General features: G+C 44.4%; 3 protein-coding genes and 1 long non-coding RNA gene across 5 annotated transcripts; 2 read left to right on the top strand and 2 right to left on the bottom strand.

Moving 5' to 3' along the window:
- Positions 1–9: 9 nt before the first annotated feature.
- Positions 10–2774, bottom strand: IL23A (interleukin 23 subunit alpha). The gene is made up of 4 exons (XM_051961218.1): positions 1948–2774; positions 922–1023; positions 665–811; positions 10–554 (listed from the first exon to the last, which is right to left on the bottom strand). The coding sequence occupies exons 1-4, from the start codon at positions 2110–2112 to the stop codon at positions 387–389; spliced, it is 582 nt and encodes a 193-aa protein (XP_051817178.1). The 5' UTR covers positions 2113–2774; the 3' UTR covers positions 10–386.
- Positions 2775–6461: 3687 nt separating this feature from the next.
- LOC127538097 (uncharacterized) lies at positions 6462–8823 on the bottom strand. Its single transcript, XR_007947674.1, has 2 exons — positions 8743–8823; positions 6462–7763 (listed from the first exon to the last, which is right to left on the bottom strand). It is a non-coding gene; the product is annotated as an uncharacterized LOC127538097 (long non-coding RNA).
- PAN2 (poly(A) specific ribonuclease subunit PAN2) lies at positions 8082–22242 on the top strand. 2 transcript variants are annotated; one of them, XM_051961620.1, is made up of 25 exons: positions 8082–8940; positions 12251–12420; positions 12554–12674; positions 12955–13032; positions 14161–14428; positions 14775–15117; positions 15316–15412; positions 15883–16002; positions 16225–16344; positions 16718–16846; positions 16942–17141; positions 17248–17393; positions 17514–17620; positions 17865–17963; positions 18082–18155; positions 18261–18402; positions 18568–18705; positions 18810–18869; positions 19058–19148; positions 19813–19970; positions 20070–20213; positions 20324–20503; positions 20680–20773; positions 21227–21424; positions 21605–22242. In XM_051961620.1, the coding sequence occupies exons 1-25, from the start codon at positions 8659–8661 to the stop codon at positions 21637–21639; spliced, it is 3594 nt and encodes a 1197-aa protein (XP_051817580.1). In that variant the 5' UTR covers positions 8082–8658; the 3' UTR covers positions 21640–22242. The 2 variants fall into 2 exon arrangements, with proteins under 2 accessions (XP_051817580.1, XP_051817579.1); XM_051961619.1 differs by having other exon boundaries at positions 8085–8940; positions 18565–18705.
- Positions 22243–22783: 541 nt separating this feature from the next.
- On the top strand, positions 22784–27348 carry CNPY2 (canopy FGF signaling regulator 2). Its single transcript, XM_051961621.1, has 6 exons — positions 22784–22899; positions 23034–23153; positions 25242–25357; positions 26067–26270; positions 26409–26505; positions 27067–27348. Exons 2-6 carry the CDS (start codon positions 23066–23068, stop codon positions 27108–27110), a joined length of 549 nt encoding a protein of 182 aa, XP_051817581.1. The 5' UTR covers positions 22784–22899; positions 23034–23065; the 3' UTR covers positions 27111–27348.
- Positions 27349–27605: the final 257 nt, after the last annotated feature.

Genomic DNA, 27605 nt, shown 5'->3' on the forward strand with positions numbered 1-27605 from the left:
CTAATACTTTCTCTAATCACTTAAAAGCTAGAAGGATGAATCAAAGGAAGGACATGGTTTTCCATTTATGTTCCATCTTTCTCTCATTAGCCCTCACATCTGAGAAGCAGATTCAATTTGTACATAAATAAGTTTTTATTGAAGAAAATTAATATTAGTATAAATATCATAAATATCTCCCCCACACACAACTCTCGTGAGGATAAATAATTTCCTAAATAAATATCTGTTGGCCCAGCCATTCAGGCTGCAGTCAGTGTTGGTAGTTATCAACATTCATGATGCTTTATCAATAGTAGAAGCATACAACGCAGCATTACTTGATTTTTTTCCTGTAGTGAAGATCTGTCTTAATCCATGTTAATCCTTTGATGTTTGAGGTAGTATTAATCCATTCCTTCGGGACTCAAAGTGGCTGCCCCATGGGTAAAAACTCGAGCAGCAATGGCAGCAAAGGCTCGAAGTCTCTGTAAGATCTTGGGACGCAGAAGAAGACGCTGCCATGGCTCACTCGGGCTAGGAACCTGCTGTTTCTTCCAGGAATGGTCCTTGGGCTGTTGGGATACAGAGAAACCTGACCCTCAAATCTCAGCTCCCTAACTTCTCTCTGCAATTCCTGAGGGCCACTTTATACTAACCCCAGACCCATCTTTCATTCCCATACCTGTAAGAGCTGGCTGAGGCCCAGCAGAGAGGAATGGAGTTGTCCCACAGGACCATCCTGGAGTAGAGAAGGTTCCCCCTTGAAAATGTCTGAGTTCAGCAAGTGACCATAGAAGATTAAGCCTCGATAGATCTGCTGCAAACAGAGCTGAAAGGAGGGAAGCTGGTGAGAAAAGGGGGATTCATCCAACTCCTCAACCCTCTTCATAACCCCCTCCACTCCTCTGCTTTTCTTTGACGTGATTGTGTCCCAAATACCTGGCTATTGTCATTGAGACTCTGATGATCGCAGCCATCACCACACTGGATGCGGGGCACATCATCCACAGCTTCTCCAGTGCCTTCCTCTCTTGGCAGCTCCTGAAGTGGGGTTAGGTGGGAAGCAACACATAAAGTTTTAAACTCTGCTGGGTCTTCCTATGCTGACCCTGCCTGGTCTAGATTCTTACTCAAAACTCATCTGCCCAGCTCCTCTTCTTCTCAAGGTTTATTTTAGGGCCTGTCTTCTCTGATTCCACTTTGCTGATTCATAGTTGCTAGCTTGCATCCTTCTTTCCCTCCTTGCATCATCTTTTATATGGCTAATATAATCTAGTGAACCATGATGTGGCAGAGAACAAAACCCAGAACTGAAATAGGTTAGAAAAGTTTATTAAGTCATCAGGCAGAGACAAAGAGCCAAAGAAAGGGATGGTCCACTCCCTCTTAGCATAAATTATACATTATATAGGATTTACACAAAGGAACAAGGAAACAGTAGCCAATTGGCTAACATTGAAGACATGAGTTTCTTGAAATGTGTAGAAGGGGATTAACTTTTCCCATTCTTTGCATAAATCTTCAGTTTGAATTGGATTTCTGGTCAGTACAACCTAGGTTCTGAGTTAAGCATTAAAACAAATCTGGTCTCTAAGCAAAAGATCTGATTTCTCAGCCACAGGTTTGGAGGGGAGGAGGTGTAAGGTTCAAAGTAAGTCATAAAGTTTTCCCCCAACTGTTAGACTCCTTAAAGGCCAAGGTTGTTTTTTGTTTTGTTAAGTTTTTTGTGGGGGAAGAGGGATAGAATCATTATTTTGTGCCTTATAGAATACATTATTCACCCAGTGTATGCTAGGTATTTAAATGTTTGCTGAATTAAAATGAATCCCCAGTCCACTGGGTAAGCATAGCTTCAGGCCAGACCTTTCTAGCTTTCCTTGCCTTAACACCCATCATGTATTTTTCCTCCTACCCTAGTGGAAGAGGAAGAATCCTATGCTTTATATTAGGAAGGGAGCCACTTACCAGATTTCCCATCTGTGGGTGAATGCCCCAGGCCAAAGCAGTAACATTCTGAGACAGCTCCTGACACAAATCCCAGGCCACATTTCTTCCACCAAACACTGCACGGCCTTCAGTAGTCCGAAGCAGCAGCAGCAGCAGCAGCAGCATCCTGAGCCCAGACTTCATCTCCCTGGCTAGTTGGGACTTTTAGACCTCCCTCACTGCTGTGTGACCAGTTCCAATTTTGTGTTTTATTCTTTGCTTTCCTTGTGAATTCTCTGGCTCCTTCTCTCTCTCTGGCTTGCTTCTTGTCTTTTTAAACTCTCCACTCTGTACTGCCCTTTATGCTGGGCAGGTGACTCACAGCAGGTGGGATTTCCCTCCCGATTTTTTTCTCACAAACATACACACACATACACACACACCCACCTTCCTGGGGAGCCCAGGTATCTGGCCCCAGTTCCAGGGGAAGTAAATCATGTGGTAACTGTGGCTAAAGACCAAGAATGGGATATGTGTAATGCTCTCCAGGAATCAAAGCCTCTGTGGAAAGGGAAGAGAAGGCAAAGGTTGTTTCATTGAAGCAAATCTTGGCCACAGCTCTTCCCCTTTGCTAGGTTTCTCTTTGTTCTCTTTTGTTCCCAAAACCAAGGCTCTCAAAACAAACAATGGCTTTATTCCTTTTGTCCCAAGGGAAACTGAGATGGAGAAGCGTCTACCTCTCAGCCTGAAATCCATGTCTTCTGTTTAGTGCCTTTCTTTGGAGCAGGAACTAGACATTCCTGGATTCCCTACTTGGGATGAGAGCTTCAGTTTTCTCACCTCAGATCTCCCAGACAAATCCTCAGGTTAACTTTTTTTTTTCTTTTTTCTTTTTTTTTTTTTTTTTAATACTTGTTAATTTTTTTTTTTTGAAGGAAATAGACCAGAGTCTCAGTTAGTGTCTGAGGCTGGATCTGAATTTAGATACTCCTGACTCCAGGGCTAGTGCTCTATTCACTGAGCCACCCACCTGCCCCGTTTGTTTTTCCCTAGAAGGGTGCAGGTGGTTAAGGACATTCTATTTCTGAGGTCTATAATGGGTGCCATAGTTTCTGTGAGGTTCAGAAGGAATGCTGATTGCTGAAATTAGTTCAGGTAGGAGATAAAATGCAGGTATATTATTTCCTAATCTTCTGACCCTGGTAGACATTGAACTAAGAGAAGTGGGGGTTTAAAAGGGTTTCCTAAGTGTCACTAGTTGGTCCATGGACAACCCCAGGACTGTCCACCCCTTTCTGATTTGTGAACTGCACCTGTGACTGATTTAAATAATATTTGTAAAAAGTACTTAGCACAATGCCTGACACATAGTAGGTCCATTCCCTTCCCTTCTCCTGTTAGGAGATGCCATTCACCATGTGTCCCATCAGTAGATGGATTCCTAGGCCAGGGCCCTGAATTCTTGGCACTAGTTCCAGGCAAGCCCAGGTACATCTGGGCCCTTGATAGCAAGAGGAGCAAGATAGAAGCATCGTCCCTAATCTCCCAAAATCTATAGAGATCCTTGCCGTATGCACTAGGGCCCTGTAGCTAGTTGCATCCATGGGTAAAACCTGCCTGACTATTGATTTCATCACCTACCATGATGAAACACAGCAAAGCAACAGAGAGTGCAAGGTTGGGCGTGGGGGTGGAGGGTAGAGAGTGGTAGGCAGCTGGGGCTGCCCCAGCCTCTTCTGCTACACCCAGACGGTGCCAAGAGTCTGAAGGACCCAGAACAGCTCTGGACGTCACGAAATGAGGCAATAGCTGACCACCATGGATGTGGGAGATAATCTGCTGGCCTTCAGAGTCCCCCTGAGAAACTGACTCTTATCATCTGAGGATGGGGATTTGGGATTTCCCTTTCTCTTCCCTCTGCTGTCCTGAGAACTAAGAAAAAGATTGTTAGAAAGAGTTAGAAATAACCCAAGCAAGTTGACCCAGCCATGTCTTGGGTGGGGCATATTTTCAACTGCAGAGTAGCAGCAGTTAGAGAGATTTAAGGCCTTTCTCCTCCTAGAAAAGCTTTTATACTTATTAAATTAATAACACTGATTAAAATGCTACAAAATGTTCCATCCCCACTTCTGGCTCTAGGAGGTATGGTCTACAAATTCCTGGAAATAGGTCTCTGAAGATCAGGAAGGAGTCTAGCCAAGGGGGTGGGGTGGATGGGGGGGGGGGTGTTTTGGTATAGCAGGCAGTAGGATGAATTGCAAACAGAAGGCTAAGCAACTTTGTTTCACTTCCTGGTACTGTGGGAGCAGGATAGGAAGCAGGATTGTTGGGGCAGCTCTGGGACTATTCTAGGGCAAGAGCTTCTTCCAGGACTCCACCCGCCCTGGAGCTGCCATGGTCACCTGACGTCAGCTAGGCCTTGACCACTATGCAAATCACCAGGACACCCCTCATCTGGCCTTTCCAACTCAGTCCCCAGGCTCTTCATCCAGTTGACCCTTCTTACATCTAGAGACTAAAGCTAAAGCATGTGAGAGCTAGTACTTGATCATCTAGGAACTCTGTAGAGTCCAGACCTCTGTCTGAACTCTTTGAAAGAGTATCTGGCAAGTTTGATATTATTTTAATCTAGGGGATCTATTAGAGTAGTCTTCCTCATTCCAGGACCTACTGTGGTTATAGTTGGGAAGGGAAAAGTTGCCTCTTTAATTCAGAGTCTTTGTCTTTCTTAATTTGAAACTTCACTATACAGTCTCAAAACTGGGGGAAGGGGTGTTGAATCCTGAATCCTCTGGCACAGTGGTGTCAAATTGAAATAGAGGGAGAGAACTAATATTGCATGAAGATCTCTCTAGCCACATACTCTTTTAGTTTTAAAAATGTAACATTTTATTGCATTTTTATTTAGTTAATTATTTCCCAGTTACATTTTATACTGGATCAGGAGCACGAGTATTTTTGGCTGGGTTGTAGCTGCATGAAGCCCCTGAGCTGAGGCTGAAGGACCATCGGGATGGGGAATCCTGAAACTGTCCTGAATGTGGGGGTGAAACTCTCCTCTGGGACAGGCCCACCTCAGGGAATCAAGATACAGTGGTTTCCTTCTTTTATCTTGATGGGATTAGTTGCACCCTCTATTGAGTTGAGTCCAGGACCACTCTCTACTTAGCCCAAACTAGAGCTGAAAATTAGCTCAGGACCACTCCCAGTAAATTGTCCCATTCAACCAGAAATCTAGGCCGGGGGGCAGTGCCATCATTGAGAGAATCTCATTTGGTTAAACTTCAGTCTCAGATTTCCTTATAAAAACATGCAATTTGGGACTCAAAAAAGGACCATGCCATACCAAGGAACCTCTCTCTCCTCGGCATAGCTGCTTGTAAGGCCCTGCCCACTGAGAAGACATTCTCTTCTCAGCTTTAACTCCTCTTTATCTCTCTGCCAGGATTCCTCTGCTAGACCTTCACTTTTCTGTCAGGATCTTGCCGCTGAAGAAGTCAGTCTTCTAGCAAAAGCTGATTTCTCAGTGCCAATAAACTTCTTTTTGCCAGTCTAACTTTTTGGGTTCGTGAATTCACATTGAACCTCTGCACCAACCAAATAGGGGTTCCCACAACTCTCTGTCCTGCCACTAACCTCATCAATAGCACTTCTGAATTTGAGAACAGGAGCTTTTGCCTCTTCTTGTATCCCTGGGGCTTAACACAATGTTTATTAACTATTAACTGCCAATTCCAAATAAGTTTTCTCTTAGTTTGGGATCTTTTCATCCAAACCCTTCTATGAAATCTAAATTTTAAATCCACATCAAGATGTAGTTTATCTTAGGGTCACAATAGCTGGGGAAAGGAAAATTTTGTCTGGACTCTTATGTATAGAGATATCTGTTCATGTGTCTCTTATGTGCTTTTTAATAACAACAGTAATAATACCAATATTTGTTATTGTAATAGTAATAGTAGAGGAGTACATCTGCATATTTGGAACATTTTTATAAGAAGTCTTCTCTCATGGTGTTCCTCTTCAATCTGTTGGACTATTTTAGTGGAGGTGACAGGGGAATATCTCAGTCAGCGTCCTGAAGAGAAGAAGCCCTACTCCACTCCTATCTCCTGGAAAACTCAACTCCTAGGGCTGAGGGAATTTTCCCAGCTGCATAACCCTGTCCCCTGGGAATGTTTCCAGGGCGTTTGGGGAAGGACCAATCAGCTAGACAGGAATTCCTCCTCTTTCCTGGGAGAGCAATGTAGAGGATGTAGTCACTTGGGTTGGGCAGCTATTTGACTCCCACTTCCTTTTTTTCTTTCATGTCTTTGGAAACCATAGGAAATGCCAATGAAGTTTTGGGGTCAGGGGGCCAAAGAAGAGCAGAAAGTTGATGGGAGTTTTATGGCAGCCTGTCTATCCTTGTACTGTATGCACTGGAGAATAAGGAGAGTAGTCAAAAGACAGGATGTACAGGACCCAACGTGGCTAAGGACTCATTAATCATAGGATCATTAAATGTGGAGCTGAAAGAAACCATGGGCAAAATCTAGTCCAGAGTCCATAAGTTCTTTTATAATAATTTATTGCTAAGTTTCAAGAACAAAATGAATTTTCAAAAACATGCTCCCCCCAACAGGACTGCAAATGAAACTTTGAATTCTACTTCACACTACTTGCTTTAAATACATAATTCTTTCAAAGCAGTTCTGCTTGTCATGTTACTATGTGAACTACTATGTGAATTTAAAATATTACAAGAGCCCTTTAAGACATTATTAAAATCATTAACTCCCCCTTACCTCCCTTTCTTCCTCCCAGTTATAAACATAAAAGGGGCAGCAGGTGGAGTTTAACACAATCAAAATTAATCCATCCAATGGCTATTATCTAAAATGTATGTTCCCTTTCCCATCTTGTGTCTGAACAAATATCACACCTTTAAAGTTATTTCCAGGTCTTCTGGAGACATGGTTAGTTGATTGCATTCATTAGTTTCGAAGTTATTTCTCTTAAAAGTTTTTGTTGTGTTGCTTTAAATTTTTCTCGAGTCCAGAAGTTCTTAACTTTGTGAAAAGATTTTGACAATATTCAATTCAATAAACATCAGGCTCCACTGTGCTAGATTCAGGGGATTAAAAAAAAAAGGCAAATAAAAGGTCTCTGACCACCCAGATGCTCACCATGCAACGTTCTAGTTATGCTATATAGCAGAGAGAAGGCACTAGAATTAAGAGGGGTTGGGTAAAGCCTTCTGTAGAAGGTGGGATTTTAGTTGGGATTTGAAGGTAGCAGGGCAGGTACGTGGTCAGAACTGGGGAGTATTCCACGCGGGGCAGGGGAGAAATGAGAACGCAACCTGTGAAAACTTCTCATAAAATTGCTTTTAAATGAAAACATTTGAAAAATTAAATTATATCCACAGTTAATGTTTTGTTTGCGGGACCCCCAGTTAAGAACTCCCCGATTTAGTTCAAACTCTTTATTTGACAATGAAACAGATCCCGAGATGAAGCGACTTGCCCACTAAAGTCAGTTTAGAATTCCTAAAATCACATCCGAGGTTCTTCCTCGTCCACGCTCGTACCCAGATCTAATTCCCAACCATAGGGGCATTCCTTGCACTCTCGTTTCCCACGGGCGGAACTAAGCCTGTACTGTGCTCGCGTCTTTTCCTAGGACCGAGAAGTCCGTGGCGGTACCCCGTTGTCTTCCTTCCCCCCTTCCTTCTCTGCTCCGCTCGTCTCAGCAGGGACAACTCGAAAGCAACAACTGCTGCCCCGGCCGAGAAGTGCGCTTCCGGCCCAGCCTGATTGGCTCGAGCCCCCAAACGCCACTCGTTGATTGGCCCTGATCGGCTCCGAAAGTTTCTAGAGTTAGGCAGGTCAAGAGGCATTGAGAAGATTTGGGATTTCCCGCGGAGACATTTTCCTTGAACTGGCTTTTTCCCTGCCTTAATCTGATCTCGTCCCCTCGACCGGAAGCATCCGTCACTCGAGACTTGGGGACAACAGTCAGCGCGTCAAGGGTCTCGGGAACCCACGCAGCTCCCGGGATCCTGACGCTCCACCCTCTCCCCTCCCCCACCCCCGGCGCATTCTGGGTAACCGCTCCTACGTATTCTCCAGTGGTTTCTCGGGAGCTAATCATTTGCCCCCACCCACTCCTTTCCCAGAGAATTATGGGTATGGCTTTTCCTATCCCCGCCCCTTCCTGTTTTCCCGCCCAGAGGGTTCTGGGTAACAAGTAGGCCTCAGACTGTGGGAAAATTTTATATCCCTTGTCCCCCTTTCTCCCAAAGGATTCTGGGTAGCTTTTCCTCCCACTTCCACCCCCTTCCGCCCCCCACCTTTCCCACGTCCTCCCCCCTACCCCAGGTGCATCAGGGCTAAGCCAGGCAGGTAAGGGGGGGGATGGTGTGGGCGGTAAGGAAAGACAGTGTGTGGGGAAGAGGTCCAGGGAAGAAATGGGACGGTAGGAGGTGAGGGTCTGTAGAGAGAGGGTGGAAAACCCCCTTGGTAATGGAGGTTGCTTGATTTCCCGGGTTAGCCGACTCGGGTCCCCAGGAAAGCCCGCAGTGGGGCTCTGGCTAGGCATCCGCGGCTGGGCCCGCCTCCCCCTCCCATCCGGGCCACGCACTCCTCCTCCACTCCCCCAGCAGACCAGGATGTCCCCTCAGGGGCTACCCTACTAAAGGTGGGAGCAGGCCAGTAGAAGGGGTCGGGGCGGGAGGGTGGGGGTACCTTGCCTGCTTCGACTGTCGTCATGAACTTTGAGGGCCTGGATCCTGGACTGACGGAGTATGCCCCAGCCCTGCATCCCACCCTGGACCCCGTCCTAGATGCCCACCTGAACCCTAGTCTGCTGCAGAATGTGGAGCTGGACCCCGAGGGAGTGGCCCTGGAGGCACTGTCGGTCCCGGAGTCCGTGCACATCATGGAGGGCGTCTACTCGGAGCTGCACAGCGTGGTGGCCGAGGTGGGCGTGCCTGTGTCCGTGTCCCACTTCGACCTCCACGAGGAGATGCTGTGGGTGGGGAGTCATGGGGTAAGAGACTTTTGCTTGGAGGGGCGACGGGGAAGTTGTCTGTCTGGTATGAGGGCCAAGGACCTTGCAGAAAGCTGCCCGCGATTGGTGTAGGGGTAGAGTGGGTACTGGTGCTGGTGAACCGGGAAGGGGACAGTTTGGAAGTGATTTGGTGTCCTTCTCCCCGGGGCGATTTAATGTCTGCAAGGTTCTACCCCAAGTTCTGGTCAGATTCCCCAATCAACTCCACCAATTGTTTTACAGCTATTTAAATCTTATTTATTTTTCCTTCTCACATATGTACTTAGGCCGACATAGTATTTTTATACCTGTTTTGGTTGTCCAGTCATGTATGAGTCTTTGTGATTCTATTTGGAGTTTTCTTGGCAAAGTTATTGGAATGGTTTACCATTTCCTTCTCCAGCTTATTTTACAGATGAGGTAACAGTCCTACAGCTAGGAAATGTCCCAGACCAGATATGAATTCAAGTATTTCTGACTCCAGGCCTGGTGCTCTATCCACTGTGCCTCTTAGCTAGCTTTTATTCAAATGTCTGTTATGTATGTGTCATTTTTATTATTTTGAATTCTAATGTGTCAGAGATCAGGTACTTTGTGTTCTGTGAGTAGGGATCTTAACTAACTACTTGAAACTCCCTGAGTTCCTATCACAGTGTTCTCCATATCTTTAGTGGTTAGTAAATAGTGCATTTTTTATGTATCTTGAGTGCCCAACATACTACCATATTACTCTTAGAGCTCAGTAAAGAATGTGTTATTTCTTATATATGAAAATAACATTCCCAGGACACCACTGGAGCTTTGGAGGTTGCTTTTTCAAAAATATATTTCTGCTGATCTGTCCATTCTCTTGCCCAATCCCCCTATGACTGATAAAAAATTTCCAAGATGGGAGTTTCAGGGGTTGGAACAAAAACTAACCGATGTTGGATGAAATCCATGATTTAAGTCTCCTTGTCCCTTTTTAAACCAATTTACATAGTTTTCTAGAGATAATAAATGCTGGTAGACTCATTGATTAGGACGTGGACTTGTGTACCCCAGTTGCCAATAAGTTTATAGAATTCAAAAGAAAGATCCTTAAGAGATCCCCTAATACAATCATCTTATTTTAATGATGAAACAGACCCAGAGAAGTTAGGTGATTTTTGCCGAAGGTCACAGCCAATAAATGGTAGAATTGGAATCAGGTCTTCTGATTTTCTAATTCAGAGCTCTTTTTTACATAAATAATGTGCTGTTTGCTTCAAATCATAACAAAACCAATTAAGTTTTTCTTTAAACTTTTTTTGAAAAATTAACTTCTTCAGTTGTTTATCTTCATTCACCCCATTGTATATTTTCCTATTATAGTCACAGTAAATACGTACTAATCTTTTTCTGCTTTTTTACTTAACAGTATTTTCAAATGTCTTCTATATTTATTGTTTTCGTGTGATATTAATTTAGTTTATTTGATTTAATGTGATTTTAAAAATTACATTAACATTTCAGTTTGTTCCTCTATTCCCTAATCTTTGGATTTCAGTTTTTGTTCTTGGTTTGTTTGTCTTTTTTGCAATAAATTACATTGTCATAAATACCTTTGAGCAAATAGATTTTTGAAATTTTTTTTTAGGCCATACTACCAATAATAGATTATTAGATAAAAGGATGTTTGCATTTTTCTAACTCTGGCAGTAGCTTGTTATGATTTAATCCTTCCCTCCATCCCATATGTAAGATATTACATATACACAAAGAACCCTAATTCTAGATCTGGCATTACCCAAAAGTGGTTGGTTTCAATGATGAAAACCTCCAAAATCCCTTTTTTCTCACTTCCTATCATTCCATCTCTTTCCTACACTTTACTTTTGTAAGCCTGTTCTGTCTACTCATCAATTTATTCCTTTCTTAATACTTTCCCAACCTCTTACCTTGATTTGTCTTCACTTTCCTCCCTTCCCATTAATAAACCTATAGTAACCAGTTTAACCTATCCCCTCCTTGACAATTCCTTGATCCCTACTCTTGTTAGTACTTACACCTTGCCAAAAGTCACTTTTGGATAACTACCACCATCCATCTCCTTTGTTCCTCTTCAAGATTTGGAAGAAATCATAATTCTGAATTGATACTAGATCATTACAGATCAGGTACTCTCTTATCTCAAAAAATAACCTTTTTGCTCAATCTCCACAGAGACTGTCTAAACCTCTCCTTTTCTCAAACTTCACTCTTGGCAAAGAGTCTCATTTCATATTTTTATGGTGGGGGAAGAGAGAAGCAGACAGGGAGACAGTTCTTCTCTACATCTCAAAACCCTTGGACATCCCCAATATTTATTCTTTATTCCAGTCTCTGATTAAGAAGTGGTTTTCAAGGCCAACATCTCTACATCTATCCTTGATCCACCCTTCCTATTTTCTCTAATAGGTTGCCTTTGTAATCCCTTTCTCCCTACCTCCCTCATCCCCCTACCCCCGATTTAATAATTATTATCTATTGGTTTCTTCCCTTATTGCCTAAAACGTGCCTGCCTTTCCCATCTTGGGAAAAAACCACCACCACTACAAAACATTAGACTCTACAACTGGAGATCTCTCCCCTCCACAGCCAGACTGATTTCTCAATCCTTTGCTATAAATATCCTCTGATTTCCGAACTAATTTAATGGAAACTTTGTCCTCTTTTCCTCTCCCTTCCCTTCTCCCCCTCTTCCTCTCCCTTGCCAAAGTTTTTCTTGTTGTGCAGGTCTGATTATGTTACTCTTACTCAGTACGCTCCAGTGGCTCCCTCATGTCTCTAGAATAAAACATAAACCCCTTTATTTAACTTTTAAAGCCCTTCACACCTGATCCCAACCCACCCTCCCAGCCTTGATATGTAATGCTCCTGCCCCACAGTCAGCCAAACTAGCTGCCTTGCTCTACTTTCCCCATATTACTGAGTTTCTCTGCTCTGCATTCCCACCTCACCTCTGCCTCTTAGACTACTCTTTTTTCCAAAGCCCTGCTCAGGGACCACTCCCAGCTGCTGGTGCTCGCCCCTTCAGAAATGTGTGCTGTGTTTGTGTGCATATGTCGCCTCTTCTAATAGCATATCAGCTCTGTGAAGGCAGAGACTTTCATTTTTGTCTTTGTCTCCCCAGTGTTTGGTACACAGTAGGCTTTTTTTGGGCTAGACTGTTAGTAAATGAATGTTAATTGATAGATTGCTTTTCTGTCCATTTCTTTTTTCTGCTTCAATGTGCTATATGGTGAAGGGAAGCAGAGGGAGCTGGCTGTCGCGACTTTGCATTGTGACTGGGCCTTTTCTCTCCTTCCAGGGCCATGCCACCTCGTTCTTTGGCCCAGCCCTGGAGCGCTATTCATCCTTCCAAGTCAATGGCAGTGATGACATTCGGCAGATCCAGAGCCTGGAAAATGGTGTTCTTTTTCTTACTAAGAACAACTTAAAATATATGGCCCGTGGGGGACTCATTATCTTTGATTACCTGTAAGTGGCTCCCTGTGCCTGAACTGATAGGGAAAATCTGAAGCTCTTTCCCTAGCTGTCACTTCCTGTGCTGTGGTTGGGGGCTTTAGGCTAGAAACTTGAGGAAGTCCTCACTCCTTCCCTGCCTCCACAGCCTGGATGAGAGCGAAGACATGCACAGCCTTCTCCTGACCGAGAGCAGCACCCTGCTGGTAGGAGGACTGCAAAACCATGTGCTGGAGATTGACCTCAACACTGTCCAGGAAACACAGAAGGTACCAGCCGGGAATGGAGGAGCTGCAGGGAAGGGGATGGAAGGGACACAGGGACAGTACAAAGGGGCCGGGCCACGGGCCACGGGGACAGCATGGAGGGGCTGTGGGGCCAGGGGGCCAGGCACAGAGGGATAGGGATAAGCACAGAGGAACCACAGAGAACAGGGACAGAGGGGCCATAGGAACAGGCATGGAGGGGCTGTGGAGCTGGGCTCTGCTGGGAAAGCAGGCTGTGTAGGGGACACTGTTCCTAGACATTTCCTTCTGCTTCCCTCCCTAGTATGCTGTGGAGATCCCAGGCATCACCATCATGAGGCAGTCAAGTCGATTTTTCTTCTGTGGCCACACATCCGGCAAGGTGCTTTTTCTCTCCCTCATCTACCTCCAATTTAAAAAGAAAAAAACTCATAACCAACATGCCCAGTCGGGCAAAAAAAATTTACCACATCATCCATGTCCAAAGATGTCTGTTCTGTTCTGCTTCTTGAATCTATCACCTAGAAGCAGGGAAGGAGGCAGCAGCACCATTTATCATCATTCCTTTGGAATCATGGTTGATTATTGCATTGTTCACAGGTCTAAAGTTTGTCTTTACAATGTTGTGATTGTATACATTGTTCTCCTTGCTCTATTTACTTCACTCTGTTCAATTCATTTTCTCTTGGTTTCTCTGAAACCATATCTTTCATAATTTACTATGGCATAATAGTACTCCATTATATTTATATACTACAATTTGTTCAGCTATTCCCTAAATGACAGGCACTTCTCCGCCCTTAATTTATAGTTCTTAGCTATCACAAAAGGAACAGCTATAAATATTTTTGTACATATGGGTTGTAGTTTCAGTCTCCTTGTTGGTATGGCATATTATAGAAATAAATATAAAGCATAGTTTAGTAACTTTTGGAGCATAGTTCCAGATTGATTTCCAGAATAGCTGGACCAGTTCACAACTTCATCAACAGTGCATTAATGTGCTTGTTTTCCCCCCACCCCCTCCAATTCTCCAATTATCTCACCAGGTGATTAACTGAGCCCAACTGCTGTGCTATCTTCCTATCTACTTGTGTCTTACTCTGGATCATTTTCTTTCAGATTTTGGCTGCTCTTTTTCCTTTTCATTATGCTAAGTGCTATAGAATAGGACTTAAACTTTTTTTCACTTGCAACCTCTTTTGACCTGAGAAATTTTTACATGGCTTTAGCTATATAGACATATAAAATTGGTATACCATTGAATATTTACTGATAACAAATCATAATCTTGTGACCCCCCACATTCAGTTTAAGAAGCTGAACCATAGAGGTAAGGCAGAAGTTTAATAATCTCTGAGTCCCTCTCTTTCTCAGCTTCTTTTATTCTCTTCTCAAGCTGATTTTTCAGATCTTGAGGTCTGACTCTTCCCATCAGGAATAAGTAGGTGGCAGATACCATTCGTTCTAGTTCTTTCTGATGTAGTTGATTGCAGTATTCCTCTCATAGGTATCCCTTCGGGATCTTCGTACTTTCAAGGTGGAGCATGAATTTGATGCCTTCTCAGGGAGTTTGTCAGACTTTGATGTGCATGGCAACCTGCTGGCAGCCTGTGGCTTCTCTAGCCGCTTGAGTGGTTTGGCCTGTGACCGATTCCTCAAGGTCTATGATTTGCGAATGATGCGAGCCATTACACCACTACAAGTGCACGTTGACCCTGCCTTCCTGCGCTTCATCCCCACTTATACCTCCCGCCTTGCCATCATCTCACAGACAGGTGCTCGCTCAGTAATGGAAGAGAGGGATGAAGTGGGGGAAATGGAAGGGCAGAATAGCTAACCCTGGCCTTGGGACAAGGGAGGGAGCCTCTCTGCAAGATTGTAGGATCAAACCTGAAGCTATTATCCCTGACTTTCTCTCCTTCCCCCAGGGACACAGGAAGAGGAAAAAGATGGGGTATTGTTTAGTAATAACAGGTCATTGCTGTTACTTGATAAGGTGGGGAAATTTCTGTTCATCACCAAAATGAGGACATAGCCCTTCTCAGTGTTACCAAAGGCTAGGTGGATAGGACTTCAGTATTTTTTCCACATGGCTCAGTGTCTTCACTTTTCTCTTTCCAGGGCAATGCCAGTTTTGTGAGCCCACAGGCCTGGCTAATCCAGCAGATATCTTCCATGTGAATCCTGTGGGACCTCTGCTGATGACATTTGATGTGTCAGCTAGCAAGCAAGCCCTAGCCTTTGGGGACTCAGAGGGCTGTGTACACCTCTGGGCTGATTCCCCTGAGGCAACTTTCAACCCCTATTCCCGTGAAACTGAATTTGCCCTACCTTGCCTTGTTGACTCACTGCCACCCCTGGACTGGAACCAGGATCTACTGCCTCTCTCCCTCATCCCAGTTCCACTCACCACTGACACTCTTCTCTCTGACTGGCCAGCTGCCAACTCTGCTCCTGCGCCCAGGTAAATTGCTTACCTGGATCAGATGGAAGGAGGGACCAAGATACTGGTATTCTCTTTTTCTTGCTCTGTCATTGTCCCATCCATTAGCTAGTGTCCCCATTTTTTTTGGCCTCTGTTATCTCCTTTCTCTGGGACTTGGGGATTGGGCAGTTGTGGGCCCCAGGACCCTTTAAGCCCCAGAGCTATGCTGCATTGTAGGCGGGCACCACCAGTGGATGCAGAGATTCTGCGCACCATGAAGAAGGTGGGCTTCATTGGCTATGCACCTAATCCCCGAACCAGGCTTCGTAACCAGGTGTGTATGACAGGAGATGAAAGGGGGAGACCGGGAGGCCTCAACTCCAGCTTCCTTTACCTGTAAGACAACCTCATTGCCCTTCTGTTCTACTTCTCTAACAACCTCATAGTTGCTATTTTCAGTAAAATGGAATATTTTTTGAATGCTCACTATGGAAGACCTCAAATGTCAGGGTAAAGATTTTAGACTGTTATCTTTTAAACAGTAAACAGCTGAGGAAAAAACAATGTTTTAGGGAGGTTGATCTAATTCAGTTGTGAGGATAGAAGATGAACTGACATCAAGGAACCAGTTGGGAAATTATTGAATAATCAAATTGCAAATTGATAAAAGGCCTGAACCAGCAGTGTAGAAATAGAAAGGATTATTGATCAGATTTGGTAAGTGGTCATAAGGGGTTAGGAAGATAATGTCAGAATCAGAGGTGATAAGAGATTTCCTACCTGTGTGCTTCTCTCTTCTTTTAGATTCCTTACCGCCTCAAGGAACTAGATAGTGAGTTTGACAACTTCAACCAGGTTCCTGAGTCACCCATAGGGCGGGAAGAAGAGCCACATCTCTACATGGTCTCCAAAAAGTACCGAAAGGTGTGGGGTCAGGGAAAAAGCAGGGAAGCAGAGAGAAGCATTGTAGTAGAAAAGGATTGGAGAGGCCAACGTAGTTGACCTGTCTTACAAGTTCACTGGGCAGGAATGGTAGGATTCCTCCCTCCTCATCCCCTGGTCTTCCACTCAGAACTTAGAGAAGATGTGTAAATGTTATCTGGGAGCTCTCCCCACTTTTCACTTGGGTTATTTTCTTCATTCCAGGTGACCATCAAATACTCAAAGCTAGGTCTAGAGGATTTTGACTTCAAGCACTACAATAAGACGTTGTTTGCTGGGCTGGAACCCCACATTCCCAATGCTTATTGTAATTGCATGATCCAGGTAAGGACTGAGGGCCACTGACTATAAATATGCCTACAGTTATATTCTGAAGCTCGCTCTCTATTCATTTCTCCCTGCTTCTACCACTCCTTTTCCTAGAATAAAAGTTCTTAATTGGGACCCTTGGATAGCTTTCAGGGAGTATGGCAAGTTAGATGGGGAAAAAAATATTTCTTTATTTTCATTAATCTCTAATCGAAATTTTGCATTTCCTTTAATTATGCCTGAAAAGGCATCCAAAGGCTTGACCAGATTGGGGTAGAGGTCCAAGACACACAAACTTACGATGTCTGCCTCTACTTCTTCTGTGATTCTGCTTCTGCTCTGCGCCATTGGCTTTTCCCCATTCTAGAGTTCTTTGTCTTCCTTCTAGGTCTTATACTTCCTGGAGCCTGTCCGCTGTCTAATCCAGAACCACCTGTGCCAGAAGGAGTTCTGCCTGGGCTGTGAGCTGGGTTTCTTGTTCCACATGCTGGACCTTTCTCGTGGTGATCCATGTCAGGTTAGAGGCCACTCAAGTAGGGCCTCATTTTGGCATTCGGTGCCCAGATTCCTAGGATTGAGAAGCTATCTCTGGTTTCCTTCCTCTTCTTACAGGGCAGTAACTTTCTGAGAGCATTCCGCACCATCCCTGAAGCCTCAGCCCTTGGCTTAATCCTGGCAGATTCAGACGAGGTTTCAGGCAAGGGCAATCTGGCCAGGCTCATCCAAAGGTGGAACCGTTTTATTTTGACACAGCTACACCAAGACATGCAGGAACAGGAAGGCCCTCAGGCCTACAGAGGTGCAGGAGGCAGGTACAAAACAAGAGCATGGGGGTCCCCTCAGGTGTGTGTCTCTTAGCCCCTTCATGTACACAAAATGCCTTTCTCTGGTAACTGTGTGCTTCTTGATTTCCAACAGCTTTTGTTCATCAGGGGATTCAGTCATTGGGCAGCTCTTCAGCTGTGAGGTGGAGAATTGTAGCCTGTGCCGGTGTGGCAAAGAAACGGTGCGGGTGTCCTCTACCCTGCTCTTCACACTCTCCTATCCAGAGAGCCACAGTAGTGGTATGACCCTGGGCAGATTTGGTGGGCATGGGAGGGAGGAGGAAAGACAGTTGATGATCATTGCCAGAGCACTGTAGAGTTGGGAAGACAACTTGAGTGACTGGCCTCATTTTTCTTCAGATAAGAGTATGAAGAACTACGACTTTGCGCAAGTATTGAAGAGAAGCATTTGTCTGGAACAGAACACACAAGCTTGGTGTGAAAACTGTGAAAAGTACCAGCCCACAGTGAGTAGCACTTGGATTTCAGGACACCTTTCTGCCTCATCCAGGATCCATTTATGTCCTCTTCCTCACCTACATTGGTGATTCAGTGTACTCTAGGATCAATCAGGCAGGATAGCACCTATAAAGGGTATCAGGGTAGGGGAGGATAATCTAATCCAAGAATACAAACCCTGATTTTTTTTTTTAATCTCAGCCCAAATTTTCTACGCCTTGGATTGCCTCATCTCCCAGTTTCCTTCTCTAGGTACAGACCCGCAACATTCGCCATCTCCCAGATGTTCTAGTTATCAACTGTGAGGTCAATAGCTCTAAAGAGGCAGATTTCTGGAAGTTGCAGGCAGAGGTAAGATCTGGACCTGAGCTAAGAATCAGGGAGGCCAGAGTACTTTGTGGTTTCTTCCTATCATTGGGACCTATCCCTAGGCCTTTTTGAGGACTCTGACCTTCTCTTTTCTCTCCAGTTTGCTTTCAAGATGGCAGTGAAGAAGGCAGGTGGGGAGATCCCTAAAAACAAAGAGAGTGCTCTGGCTGATTGGTAGGTACTGGCTTACCTCCTACTGGTGGCTGGAATACTGAAATAGATAACTCCTATTATCTCAGGCAGAATTTCTAACTCATTTCCTGACTTCTTGTCTGGCAGGAAGGACCTAGGAAGTCCAAAAGGGCGCCCTTTGTGTACTTCCATTGAGGAGTTAAAGAATGTCTGGCTTCCATACTCTATTCAGATGAAGCTTACAAAGAACAAGGGATTGGATGTCAGCAACTGGACCGATGGAGATGAGGTACTTATGCTGCAAGGACTGTGTTGGAGGAAGAGGGATTTTTGAAGCCACTTCAGCATCTCAGAAGACCTTTCTTGGCTCCTGAGCCATGCCTTCTGTCCTTACTCTCCCTCCATCCCCACCTTTATACTTAGCTTAACAACTTGGGAATTCTCTTCACAGCAGAATCCACTCAGGGAAGGGGAGGATAACGTCTATGTGTATGATCTGATGGCTACTGTGGTACACATTCTGGATTCACGAACTGGGGGCAGCCTGGTGGGTCACATCAAAGTTGGGGAAACCTACCACCAGCGCAAAGAGGTCAGTAGTATGATATTGAAGGAGGGTCTTAAAATGGTGGCCATAATGGTACTTTTCTCATCCCACTGTGGTCAGACACATGCTATCTCTTTTTCCTTTTACAGGGTGTTACTCACCAGCAGTGGTACCTCTTCAATGACTTCCTTATTGAACCTGTGGATAAGGTTGGTCTTCTCATTTCTCTCCAACCTGTATTAATTTCAAGACACTGAAAAAAAAAGCCCCAGCCACACACCTGGGAGAAAGGGATAGCTTGCTATTGTACAACAAAGATTTGGAAGAGCAACAAATTGTGTTGAGAAAAAAGCAAAAGGTTGGGCCAGGGACAGTAACTGATTCTTCCATTCCACAGTGTGAAGCCGTACAATTTGACATGAGCTGGAAGGTGCCTGCCATCTTATATTATGTCAAGAGGAACCTCAACACCAAATACAACCTGAGCAGTGAGTGGTACAGGGTGGGCAAATAATATGGGTAGTTTTAATTGGGCCCTCTGGCAGCTAAGAGATCAAGGAAATTTCTTAATAGTTTTTGGATTAGTGTTTAATGCCAGGAGACACTGTAGAAATTCCTGCTTATCGACCTTGTTAAGGTTAAAAGGGCAGAGCTTTTGTTTTGAATGTAGATCCACAGATTTGGGCCCAAATTATTGCCAGATGTCCTTATCCACAGTGAGCCAAGTGATTTTCCCTTTTCACCAACCACCCAGCTACTCTGCTCCTTTTGCCTGGCCCCATTGCTTTCCCACCATCTCCACTTCCTTTGAATAGTCTCAGTATTTGACTTCCTATCTGTCCACAAGCTGTGAACACCCTCATACCCTTTCTTCTTCTCTCTTTTGGCCCTGAGCTAACTGAACTAGGACCCTGACTTTGAAATTCTTATTTCATCCCTCAGCCCCTTCTTCAGCCTCTACTTTGTGTATTTCCTGATAACTCCCTGGCTTGACCTCTCCATCAGCCTGTCCACCAGGCTTCATTCCCTCTACTTATGTGCTTTGATTACTGAGGGGCCACGATGCAGACTCAGAGTCCCCAGTCACCCTGAGCCTCCTTCCCCTCACCACTCCCCATCCTTGCCCTGGCTGTCTGCCCCTCTGCCCTCCAGTCAAGAACCCTATTGAAGCAAGCGTGCTGCTGGCCGAGGCCTCACTGGCCCGGAAGCAGCGCAAGACCCATGCTACCTTCATCCCACTGATGCTGAGTGAGATGCCACAGGCCGGGGACCTGGTGGGCCTGGATGCTGAATTTGTCACCCTTAATGAGGTAACTGGGCCCAGGCATCTATGGGGACTTGGAGCAGAATCCTAAGGAACTGAGGAGGGATAGACAAAACTATAAGAACCTTCTCCCCTACTCTTGTAGGAGGAGGCAGAGCTGCGCAGTGATGGCACCAAGTCCACCATCAAACCAAGCCAGATGTCAGTGGCTAGAATCACCTGTGTTCGGGGCCAAGGGCCAAACGAAGGTGTCCCCTTCATTGATGACTACATCTCTACACAGGAGCAGGTACCAGGCGGCTTGAGAGTTTGGACAGACAAGAAATTATGCTGATGATCTTAAAAGCTGGTGGGGACTCCATTTCCTAGGATGACTTATTCCATTCTTTGTCCTCCTAGGTGGTGGATTATTTGACTCAGTACTCAGGGATAAAGCCTGGAGACCTTGATGCTAAGATTTCCTCTAAACACCTTACCACTCTCAAGTCTACGTACCTGAAACTTCGCTTTCTTATAGATATTGGTGTCAAGTTTGTGGGTCATGGACTGCAAAAGGACTTCCGGGTCATCAATCTCATGGTTCGGACTAGATTTTCCCTGAGTATTTGGTGTGGGAAGGGGGATATAGAGGCAAGGGTAGAAGAGGGTATGTCCCCAGAGTATAGGCTCTCCTTGTACTGTTGATGGGTATCAAATGTCTCACTCTTCATTTTGTATTTTTTCAACTCTTAATTTCCCACTTTCATATTTGCTAGGTGCCCAAAGACCAGGTTATTGATACTGTCTACCTCTTCCACATGCCCCGAAAACGAATGATCTCCTTGCGCTTCCTTGCTTGGTATTTCTTGGGTGAGTGGCCATGTTTTACATTTCTTCAAGGTGAAATTGTTGGAGGGCAATGAAGTGGGGGAAAGGGGAAGAAAGAGAAAAGGAAGTTGGTTAGTGGTGGCAAAGTATAATAGTGGCGTATTATAAGAGTTAAAGATTGAAACCTGAAAAGCATCCTAGAAAAAAAAATCAAGTTCTCACTTTACAGATAAGGAACCCCAGGTATAGAAAAGGTAAATGATTTACCCAAAGTCACAGGTAGTAAATAGCAATGTTGGGATTTAAACCCAGGTTCTTTGATTCAGGGCTTTTTTTTCCCATTTTGTGTAATGATTAAGAGATTCAGGAACCTCTGCTGTAGGGGAATTAATTTGCTCTTTTTGTAAGAAAACTTCAGGGAAAAGGAGGGGTTGATAGTGAAGACTGATCTTCTTTTCTTCTACCAAACACTCAAAACACTTTTATTTTCCTCAGATCTCAAGATCCAAGGGGAGACCCATGATAGCATTGAGGATGCCCGAACAGCTCTTCAACTTTACCGAAAGTATCTGGAGTTAAGCAAAAATGGCAGCGAACCAGAGTCCTTCCACAAAGTGCTCAAGGGGCTTTATGAGAAGGGCCGAAAAATGGATTGGAAGGTTCCTGAGCCTGATGGCCAGGCAAGCCCCAAAAGTAAGATTTGGAAGAGAGGAAATGCTGGCTTCGTTTTGGGATGCATATACTGTCTGTGTCTTTATGTGTCCATGCCTGTGAATGGATTCACCCTTATCTGAGAAGTTAATTCTTCCCTGCATGAACATTTGAGTCTTCATTCACTTGAACGATCATGTTCTCATTTTTATGTCTTAACAGATTCCGCCGTCTTCTCCACAGTGCTGGCGCTCTGACTGCTCTTTTCCAGCCACATCTTTCCATCTCCCCTCCTTGAGTGCTCTGTGGCTCCACGACAGAAGCAGCACCAGGGAGAGGTGGTTTCTCCAGTTGCTGGTCCTCTGTCTCCCCGCTCCAGCACTGCCCTGGGGACAGGGCCCAAGCCTCAGGCCCCAACTCAGACCTATAGGGACTCTGCTGATGGTGCTATTATTAGAACTGTTGGAATTTCCTCGGTGCAGCTAGGATGTTATAAAATATGCAGGAGCTGAGCTCCCTCTATCCCTGTGGCAACATGGAGAGTAAAGCCTGGAAACTGGCCCTTAAAGGAAGCAGCAGTACCATTAGTTAACAGAACACTCAGTCCCTAGCTGGCTAGGGACAGTAGTGCCAGACAATGGCAAGACAGATCAGTGTCTCTGGATTGAGGATCTGATGGAGGATCCAGCAGGTACAGCTTCAGGGCCCAGAGCAAAAACACAAGGGCATTGCCAAAGGGCCTTCGTGTCCCAGGCCTATGATCTTTTGGCTACAAAGCTCAGCAGGGTTACTCTTGCTGACACCCTCTTCCTAAGCTTTGTCTGCAATGGAATGTTTTATAAAATAAAAGCAAAAATCTCTGTGGTGGAGTATAACTGGCTCAACTTGGGGGGGGGGGGCAGCGGGCAGCGTAACAGCGAATTCTTGCCTTCACTTATTTGCATCGGATTCTAGTGTAATTTAACATTCGGGAGTGGAAGTGGGGATTCCGGGGGTGGGGAGCTAGGCGGAGCGAGCATCTGTTCCTGCTCGTTAAGGACCCACCCCTCTCACTAGAGGAAGGGAAAATGTACAGGAAACTGAATGCCAGATGGCGGGAGCTGCCGGGAGTTGCAAAGCTGCTCGGGAATTGTAGTTCTAACTTGGCGATTGCACCTAGGACCCTCTCTTCACCTGTCCCTGCTTCTCCGTGCTCGGGCCTCGGCCTCGCCACTCCCACTCGCCCGCCCTTTGGGCCACGCCTCCGTCTGGGCTGCCGCCTTCCCTTGCCACGCAGGTCCTGCCAGCGGGCGTCGGGGTCCTAAACACTACCATTGCCGCGAGAACCGTCGAGCTTGGACTGCGAGCCGCACGGCTGCGGCGTCTGTGTTCCCCGGGAGGCTGGGCCCCGCCGGGAGGGCGAACGGGCCACGAGGGCGAACGGGCCGCGAGGGTGCAGGCGCGGAGTCCTACGACCCCGGCAGTGCGCGGCGCCTAAGACCTCCGGAATAACCCAATCTGCCGCGCTCGGTTCCTAGGTACGAGCTGCTAAGCTGACGTGGGGGTGACCGGAATTGAGGATAAGCGGGCCGGGCCGAGTCGTGGGGATGCTGGGAGGCGAGCGCAGGCGAGGGGGGCCCTTGCTCATCCTCGGTCGCTTCTCTCTCCGCAGGCAAACGGAGCTGCGCCGGCCCTGCGCGGATCATGGCGGGCTGCGGGGGGCTGGCCCTGCTCCTGGCCGCCCTGCTGGGCAGTGCGTGGGCGCGGAGGAGCCAGGACCTGCATTGTGGAGGTAAAGGTCAGGGCGGAGGTGGGGAAGGAGGTCAGGGGCCCTAGGAGCTTTATTTGCAGCCCAACCTTTTCGGGGGGTCCCGGAGGTTCTCTGCAATTCCGGAGAAGCCTGTGGACCCCCTCCTCAAATCATATTTTTTCTTTAAAAAATTTTTTTTAACATTTTTATTTAAAGTTTTAAATTCCAAGTTCTAGACCTAATCTCTCCCCCCACCCACTCCCACACACACTATCACCACCACCAGGGTAAGCAATCAGATATAGATTGTACATGTGCAATTGTGTAAAAAAAAAAAAAATCCGCATTAGTCATTTTGTACGAGAAGACTCGAATAAAAGAAAAGAAAGTGAAAAAAATGTCATGCTTCAGTCTATATTCCATCAATATCAGTTCTTTGGAGGCAGAGAGTATGCTTCATCATTAGTCCTTTGGGATTGTTTTAGATTACTGTGTTGCTCAGAATAGCTAAGACATTCACAGTTCTTCATCACACAATATTCTTGTTGCTGTATACAATGTTCTTCTGGTTCTGCTGACTTCACTGTGCATCAGTTCATGTAAGTCTTTACAGGCATTTCTGATATCATACTGCTTATCATTTCTTTTACCACAGTGATTTTCCATTACAGTCATATACCACAGCTTGTTTAGCCACTCCCCAATTGGTGGGGGATTTTGATTTTTAATTTTCAATTCTTAGACACCACAAAAAAAAACTGCTATTATTTTATATTTATTGCATATGTTTGTTTCATATATATATAAACAAATAGGTCCTTTTCTCTTTTTCTGGATGTCTTTGGGATATGAACCTAGCAAGCAGTGGTTTTACTGGATAAAGGGTATGCAATTTTATACTCTTTGGGCATAGTTCAAATTTCTCTGCAAAATGTTGGATCAGTTTTTCCAGCATCCAACATTTTCCTTTTTTGTCTTATTAGCTACTCTGAAAGTTGTCTTAATTTGCATTTCTCTGATCAATAATGATTTAGAGTATTTTTCATTTGATTATAAAGCTTATTTCTTCTTTTGAAAATTACCTATTCATATCCTTTGATTTATCAATGGGGAATGATTTATATTTTTATAAATTTGATTCAGTTCTCTGTGTATTTGAAAAATGAGGCCTTTATCAGAGATACTTTTGCAAACATTTTGCTTTCCTTATAATTTTAGTGTATTAGTTTTGTTTGTGCACAAACTTTAATTTTATATGATCAAATTATCTATTTTTCATTTTGTAATGCTCTCTTATCTAATCTGGTCCTAAATTCTTCTCTTATCTATAAATCTGAGAGAGAAAATCATTTCATCCTCTCACAATTTGCTTATGTTATCACCCTTTATGTGTAAGCCATGTATCCATTTTGATTTTATCTTGGCAAATGGCCAAGATGGTGAGATGGTGGTCTATATCTACTTTTCTGCCATACAGTTTTTCAGTTTTCCCAACAGTTTTTTTTTTAATCAAATAATGAGTTTTTGTTCCAAAAGCTTAGAATTTGGTGTTTATTATATGCTAGATTACTATGGTCATTTACTGGAATGTAATTGTACAATCTATTCCACTCTATTTCTTAGCCAGTACCAGATTGTTTTGATAATCATCTCTTTATAACACAGCATGAGAAATGGTATGGTTAGACCATCTTCTTTCACTTTTTTTCATCGATTGCCTTGATATCTGTGAGCCTTTGTTCGTCCAGATAAATTTTGTTATTATTTTTTCCTAGTTCTGTAAAATAATTTTTTGATAATTTGATTGGTATGGCACTAATTGTCATTTTTATCATATTGGCTCAGCCTACCCATTAGCAATTAGTATTTTTCCAATTGTTTAGATCTAATTTTATTTGTATGAAAAGTTTTATAGTTGTGTTTGTACAGTTAAGCTTTTTTTAATATATAGAATTACATAAGAAAATAATCAATGAAATACAGCTATCTAAATTTTTTTTTATCCAACTTCAAGAACCTCTTGTACTCATGTACTCTTTGGGAGTCTGTGAATCCCAGGTTAAAAATCATTGATTTAAATAATCTCTAAGGTTGCCAATCCTTTATGCTCCTCTGTTCCTCTAATTTCAGCTTGCAGGGCTCTTGTGGATGAACTGGAGTGGGAAATTGCCCAGGTAGATCCCAAGAAGACCATCCAGATGGGTTCCTTTCGTATTAACCCTGATGGCAGCCAGTCATTTGTGGAGGTAATTTATACTTTGTCTATAATTGAATAGCTTCATTGACTCTGGGCAGAGCCTGAAGATTTATTCTGGCAGAAGAGGGCTTTGATCTCATTAGGAGTGAATGAAACATTATTGGGGGGGGGGGGAATAAGAAAGAGTTGGCTATACCTAATAAGGGAGAAGATGGAGTTGGGGGTTTTGACTGCCATGTGTCTTTGTTACAAGCAGATAATCAGCTTCTATTCTGAGAACAGTATATTATAAATACACTAGGAGATTAAAAAGGTGCTATCTTATAGTTGGGAAGTTTATAATCTTATTGGAGGAACTAATCAAGTCAGTGGCTGAAAGCACTGAAGATAACCTAAGCTATATGTATACATTCTTATATTTGTAAAGCAACATACACTTTGAAATGATTTTATATAATCAAAATATCTCAGATTCTATGTAAGTCTTTGCCTTGGCAAAAAGGTGCTTGATAAATGTTTGCTGAATTATTTCCACTGTTAGAGCAATAAACAAAAAATACACATTATGTAAACTGGGTCTCAGTACTTAGGGCATATAGGTAACAATAGTTAATCAGGAAGGCTTTCTGGAGAACATTAATTTTAAATTAAGTTCAGAAGAAAAGGAAGGATGTGAGTTTGGGAAAATAACCTCTGTGAATGCACAGAGAGGGGAGGGATTGAGCCTGGCAAAGGATTTTTATGTATTGCTCTCCTAGGTGCCCTATGCCCGCTCAGAAGCACACTTGACTGAACTGCTGGAACGGGTTTGTGAACAAATGAAGGAATATGGGGAACAGGCTAACCCTACCACTCATCGAAAGAATTATGTACGCGTAGTGAACCGGGACAAGCAAGTTAGTGAGCTGGACACGGAGGGCATTCGAATTGATGGAGACATCAGAGCCAGCCTCAAGTTTGCGGTGAGGGCAAACAAGCACTGGGAAGTGGGGTTTCAGGTGTTCTGGGTTGTCTTTATTGCTTTAGTTTCTCTTTTGGAGGTGGGGGCAGAGGCCTCCCCGCAAGCATTCCTCACTTTGACTTGTCCTTTGGACTTATAGTGTGAGAGCATCGTAGAAGAATATGAGGATGAGCTTATTGAGTTCTTTTCCCGAGAGACTGACAATGTTAAAGACCGACTCTGTAGCAAACGTACTGGTGAGTTTTCCCTGTTTTCACCTCACCACATTCTTGACTGTAGCTTAAGAGTTTTTCCTTCCTTGGAGACCTGAACTTCACAATTGCCTCGCTATCCTTCAGCTCCACTGTCCACGGCAGTCAGCTCTTATTTGCTTCCCCCAAGTCTCAGTGGCATGTTCCCATCTGGAATAAAGAGATTGGGAGTAGGAGCAGCGAGGTGGCGCAGTGGATAGAGCACCAGCCCTGAAGTCAGGAGGGCCTGAATTCAGATCTGACCTTGGATACATAACACGTCCTAGCTGTGTGACCCTGGGCAGGTCACTTAACCCTAACTGCCTCAGGGGGAAAAAAAGAGAGAGAGATTTGGGAGTAGGAATGGTAAGAAGTTTTGGGGGGGATTTAATACTCCAAAGAATAGTTGGGAAGTGTGTATGCCAGCTTGATGCTAGAATTATTCTGATTGTGTGTGTGTGTGTGTGTGTGTGTGTGTGTGTGTGTGTGTGTGTGTGTTTTCAATGAAATATCTCAGCATAATGGTAGTATCTGTCTGCAAGATTTTATTGTTTATTGTCCCTGCAGATTTATGTGACCATGCCCTGCACATATCTCATGATGAGCTGTGACCCACTGGAGCAGATCTGATGGACCACCCCCTAGGAGGGGAAGAGGGGCTGCAATACCTTTTATATGATGTTTTTACTAAAATGAACCCCCCCAAAAAAAGGAGAAAAAAAAAACATGGTGCAAACTAAGTTGTGTCTTCCCACCAATCCCTTTTATTAGGTCTGGGAGCCTATAGAAGAGGAACAGAGAAAGAATTTGGGAATTGGGATAGAATGAACATGTATCTCTCACGAAGAACTGGTTTTATTCATTCAGTCATTTCTTGAATGCTTATTCTGTAATGGAGCCAGCCCCATTATGACCCTAATTTAGGGTATAAAACAAACAATGAAAACTAGAGAGCCAACATTTTACAAACATTACCTACCATGTACTGTATAATGCATCAGAGAAGCAAGGATTTCTGCCCTTATATTTGAGCAGGCAAGATTAGCTTCTGTTACGTGCATTTTTAATGTAAGTACATGAGTAATATGTGAACTCGGTTTAGTAAC

This window comes from Antechinus flavipes, chromosome 5 (assembly GCF_016432865.1).
Source record: "Antechinus flavipes isolate AdamAnt ecotype Samford, QLD, Australia chromosome 5, AdamAnt_v2, whole genome shotgun sequence".
Classification (NCBI taxonomy): domain Eukaryota; kingdom Metazoa; phylum Chordata; class Mammalia; order Dasyuromorphia; family Dasyuridae; genus Antechinus; species Antechinus flavipes.

Bases quoted from the DNA above. Each gene is read 5' to 3' on its own strand.
- PAN2 (XM_051961619.1), top strand. From the start codon at position 8,659: ATGAACTTTGAGGGCCTGGATCCTGGACTGACGGAGTATGCCCCAGCC. The intron at 17,394-17,513 runs GTATGACCCTGG...ATTTTTCTTCAG, and splicing joins TCCAGAGAGCCACAGTAGTG to ATAAGAGTATGAAGAACTAC. The intron at 19,149-19,812 runs GTGAGTGGTACA...TCTGCCCTCCAG, and splicing joins CACCAAATACAACCTGAGCA to TCAAGAACCCTATTGAAGCA.
- CNPY2 (XM_051961621.1), top strand. From the start codon at position 23,066: ATGGCGGGCTGCGGGGGGCTGGCCCTGCTCCTGGCCGCCCTGCTGGGC. The intron at 26,271-26,408 runs GTGAGGGCAAAC...TTGGACTTATAG, and splicing joins GAGCCAGCCTCAAGTTTGCG to TGTGAGAGCATCGTAGAAGA. The intron at 26,506-27,066 runs GTGAGTTTTCCC...TTGTCCCTGCAG, and splicing joins ACTCTGTAGCAAACGTACTG to ATTTATGTGACCATGCCCTG.
- IL23A (XM_051961218.1), bottom strand. From the start codon at position 2,112: ATGAAGTCTGGGCTCAGGATGCTGCTGCTGCTGCTGCTGCTGCTTCGG. The intron at 812-921 runs GTATTTGGGACA...CCCTCCTTTCAG, and splicing joins GTCTCAATGACAATAGCCAG to CTCTGTTTGCAGCAGATCTA. The intron at 555-664 runs GTATGGGAATGA...GTATCCCAACAG, and splicing joins GCCTCAGCCAGCTCTTACAG to CCCAAGGACCATTCCTGGAA.